Source organism: Sinocyclocheilus rhinocerous, unplaced genomic scaffold, assembly GCF_001515625.1.
Source record: "Sinocyclocheilus rhinocerous isolate Xijiao unplaced genomic scaffold, SAMN03320098_v1.1 scaffold17, whole genome shotgun sequence".
NCBI classification, from domain to species: domain Eukaryota; kingdom Metazoa; phylum Chordata; class Actinopteri; order Cypriniformes; family Cyprinidae; genus Sinocyclocheilus; species Sinocyclocheilus rhinocerous.
The window spans coordinates 355424-360459 of NW_015634017.1; the positions used below are offsets into that span (position 1 = coordinate 355424).

Here is a 5036-nt window from a genome sequence, read left to right on the forward strand (position 1 = left end):
CTGCTTAATATCTTCTAACACTTTCTTTGTCAACTTATTCTACTAACCCTAAACCTACCCTAACAGTCCACTCTGAGAGTTAGTAGACATGTAGTTGCAAATTAATAAGAATTAGTTGACATGTAGTTGACATGTAGTTACAAAGTTACTTATAGTTAGTAGAATGTCTAAAGTGGACTATCGAAATAAAGTGTAACCAAATGTTAACATCACTCTGCACACGACGTAATAGCATACCTCCAGCACGCAAAACAATTTTTAAAAAATGCAGTTTAGTACGTGAGGATGCCAAGGAATAATTCTGAGTGTAAAAGTAGGCTACGTCAAGGCTTTAAAATTATACACGTTTATTATTCACAATATGGAAAGACGAAATACAACATAGTTTGTTAAGAGCATGACTCGAACATGCCATTAATGGGCTTATTCAAGTCCTCTTTTATTTTTTGAGTTATTTTGATCTATTTCGCATCTCCCACATAGTTTTAGCAAGGCAGTCTGTGTTGCAAGTTGGTGAATGAAGATACTTGCCTGGTTGCGTGTCACTACTCTGCTTTATTAATTTATCCAGTGTAAAACCCGGACACCGCGACACAAATGTGGCTTTTTGTTAATGACTGTCCTACTACAGGATTTAACACAGAGTAACAGCTCACTACCAGTTACAAAAGACACTGTAACAGTCTGTCACAGGCAATTCTAGTTGCATTTTTCATCAATTAATTTCTTAAATTATCCTTTGACTATATATATAGTATATATGGTCTGGCCCGCCATCTAGTGGCGAAACATTTTTTTGGCCCGATGCCAAACTTATGCCGAGTTCACACTGCACGATTTTTAAAGACGTCGCATCACTGTTGGTTTCACACTGAACGACTATCTGGGGTAGCATTCAGTTGTTGCTGTGTTCACACTGCACGATGGAACGACGACAGGAGGTTACACACTGCATGACTTTACAATAGGAAAAATCGCCGGACCCCTGCTCTAATGGAATTGTTACTAGTAAAAATGCAGTTACTATGAGTAACGCTGGAAACATTAAAAGCGTATTCAGCTTGCCATACTCACTATTAGCTCTAACAAAACAGTGCTCTGATATTGATATATGATATATATGATATATTCTTTATATTTTTTGGTTAAAAAAACGTATAGAACAGTGGTGTGGATGTTGAGCTCAAATAAAAATACAGTAGTTTATCCCATCACAAACTTCCCATACGTGGCTACCTATTGAACACAGCTCTTTGACGTCTGCGCAGTCGGCAGCGGCTGTTGACGTTCTTGAACACGCTGGGAAAGATGTGCGTTGTAGTCTTTATGATAATTACCCAACAATCCGCATGGATTTAACCATCTCCAGCCTGACTTCTGTAAGGACACACTCTCCTGCTGTGGGCACACACCACACACGTTTGTGTCTCGCTCGATGTGGACAGGTTTTATACAAGGGAGGACCTAAAGGCTGCTCGAGACGAGGGAGAGTACATGTTAGCCAGCTAACAGCTGCTGTCACTGTGAAAGTGACAGTAAAACTTCCCTAACAAGTGACTTAAACGTCCTGCGAGGCTCAGAATCGCTGTTCCTGTGACTCTGGATCATCACTTCGCATAAAAGGTAAAGAAATCGTGCTGTTTTGTGCGCTTAGCATCTGCTGTTTATGTTAGCTTGAGGGCAGATCGAACACTAATATGTATGTGTTTATCATGTGGCTCGGATTATAATTATATTAGTTTATGAAGTGACACTTTATAACAAGGTTAATGCATTAAATAACATTAAAAATGAGAAATACATTTGTTACAGTTATTAATATGTATTAACGTTGTTACTTGTTTATTATTAGTTAGCTCAGGTCCATTAAATAACACTGACAGATATAACGTTCGATTTGAATAAAGTAGGCTTATTAGTAAATGTTGAAATTAACATTAACTAAGATTAATAAATACATTAGTGTTAGTATGTTGACTTATGCGGTTAACTAATGGTAAACAAATGGAACCTTATTAAATGTTACCGTTAATAATTCTTGTTTCATAGACCTAATGTCATCAGGGTGTCCGCGGGTCCTTAAAAAGTCTTAAATTCGGATTCGATGGGTCTTAATTATCTTTGGTCTCATTACAGACCGAAGATACAGAATCATTGGACAGACCGAAGATTTTGTCTCGAGACTTCAGAACAAATGAGCGTGACGCACGTAAACTCAGAAGAATTGTTTAGTTTATTCATAACATGATATAGTTATATAACACCATGACAAGTGAGCTATTTTGCTCAATATTCTCACGACGCAAAAAAAAAACATTAAAAACACTTACACAGTGCACGCATTACGTGAAGTCTAGTGCGCATGCGCATTTGCAGTGCGCTCTGCCTGATCACTGCATGATTCAGTCTATTAAAATACATTCAGAATGATCACAAATTCAAGACATGGGGGCAGAAAATGTGTATATTTATACTCAAGTTCACACGGAAGAGTGCCTTTTTTTCTCCAAAAATTACCATATACAAATGTGATATTGATTTTTTTACAACAGTTCAATAAACAAGAAGTTAATTAAGAGACTTACGTTTTAAACACCATATTGCCTGTTTTTGTGCTATTTCGCCAACAAAAATAATTAAAAGTCTTAAATTTAACTTGTTCATGTCTGCAGAAACCCTGGTCATACATTTTCATTATTCAAAGAGTTAGAGATAAAATACCGATTATTATTATTTTTTTAAATTTTGTTGTCGTCGTGTAGTCTTGTATTAACATATATAAACTGGCTTGTGATGTAAAAAATGGTGTAAATATTGATTTATTTAGTTGTTGTTTTTTCCTGGAAGGGAGGCTTTAATTAAATTCAAAATAATTCAAATGTATCAGTAACATTCATAAGGTGTTTAGCGGGTTAATTATGCTTACTTCTTAGGACAGTCAAGTTTATTTTATGAGGCTGTTATTAACATTTTGTTAACAGTTTGTTAGCAAAAACTACTTAAAGGACTATCTTTTGGTCTTGATAATACCATGGTATTTTTTAAAGTACCTTAAAATACCATTCATGCAGTTGTCTTTCAAATATGCTGCAAAACTGCCCTTTTATTTGGTCATATTTGTTTCACTATTTGATGTCTAAAGTGGTTGAAGGTTTGCTGTGGTGGGTCAGAAAGCTGCTTGTGTGACACTTGCGTGTCGGTTTTACATGCATGTTTGTACATGCCGTCTCGTTTGCTCTCATCTTCCAGAGGAGGAATGGCGTTGAGCGCTAACCTGTGTCGTGTGACTCTGGGGGTCGAGGGCATGACCTGCGGCTCCTGTGTCCAGTCCATTGAGGGCCGGATTGGGGGTCTACAAGGTGTCATTCATATACAGGTGAGAGCTACATTAATGCTAATCACACCACATAAACATAAAGCCATTATAAATGAGTCAACGTGATGATTACCTCTGTTGTTACCTTTAAATTAATCTTTTTATGAATGCAATTATTGAAATTGTAGCCATGCATGCTTGGCCAGTTAACAAAAGTGTTACTACTTCCTTGTGTGGGTTTCAAAGTATAGGCCTACATTCAGTCTATAAACATTTCCTTTTAGTGCATTTTCAGTAAACGTTGTGCAAAATATGTATGTATGTAAAATATGTATGTATATATATTTGCAGTATTTAAAATTGTAATATCTTCATGCCTTATAGTTGCATATGTACGTTAAACAGGTATGTATTTAGTTGTATATTAAAGGTTTGGTTTCGCAACGAAACATTTAATATACAATTTTAATAGACCATAATGTATCCAAGTTTATTGCTAGACTATATATCTCTCTGAGTTTATTACTGGTCTGTGCATATGCTTAGTTTCACTATTATTAACACATTTCTTATGTGCTATTTAATCTTATGGAGCTTCCCACAATGATAATGAGTGTAAATGTCATCCTTTATCCCTAAACAAACACATATAAACCTAGCTGAGCCACAGATTAAATTTCCAGGTGTCCTTTTTCCATGAATCATTGTATGTGACTAGACTCTTGGCTCTCTGGGTGGCTGACAAAGCCATCTGACAGAAATATATGGTGGTAATAATATTTGCCAGAGCCTTCCCTCCAGCAACAGTCGCGTAATTGAAGAAAGCCACTCGTATGTTCAACTTGGAGACAAAACCTAATTGTTGCTAATTCGTCCTGCCCTTTCCCTTAAAACACAGTTACCCTGCAGACATGGGTCAAATGAGCGGATAATTTAATAGTGTGTTTGTCTAAGATGCTGTTTTAACCTTTAAAAGGACGTCTGGTGGCATTACTATTGACCAGTACTGTCGAATGCCAAATACTGTAAATGTCTTTGTTAAACACAGAAACAAACCGTATGCTTCTGTCTAAGAGAGCAGTCAATGCACTGAACACAAAGAAGCAGCTCGGTCTAGAATTGTGCTTATTGTGCGGAAACAAACTTCCTGTTGTCTCCTCATGAGGATTTGAGGGTTTAAGGGTCATATGATGACACGAGTGAATCACCAGCGAGAGCTGCCTGAGGAATCACACGCACATGCCATAGTTTAAAGTTTAGATGCAAATGTAATGATTAGCAAAACACATGCTTAAAGAAATTAAATAATACCCGCACTACCATTCAAAAGTTTGTGATCAGATTTTAGCCTTGTGCGGTCTTCGGTCACTTCTGACCGGATAATTTTACATTTAGAATTTTTAAAAATCGTAGCTTTACCAGAATGGTGCGAACCTTGGTGACTCTTATGGCACTTGGTATGTGAACACACAAAAAAATTGAGGGCATGATTCGAAAAAGCTAAGTGGTCGTAAAAAAAAAAAAATGGTTATACTCATGGTCTCCGGTCAAAAATGACCGACCATAGCAAATGAATGGGAAATGGGGAAAAAATACAGAACATTTTTGTGTACAATCTACAAATCCCCCACAATGCAAATAAAAATTGCACAGCAATGAAGGGGTGAAACTCTAAAACGTCTAGAGTGCAAAATCAACACACCAACTCACACACACACAC

General features: G+C 36.7%; 1 protein-coding gene across 1 annotated transcript in view; it reads left to right on the plus strand.

The window, feature by feature from the left end:
- Positions 1-1267: 1267 nt before the first annotated feature.
- LOC107745084 (copper-transporting ATPase 1-like) overlaps positions 1268-5036 on the plus strand; it is a 42016-nt gene continuing 38247 nt past the window's right edge. Inside the window, 2 exon segments of the mRNA XM_016558914.1 lie at positions 1268-1623; positions 3250-3376. Coding sequence (XP_016414400.1) covers positions 3257-3376 — 120 coding nt within the window. The 5' untranslated portion in view covers positions 1268-1623; positions 3250-3256.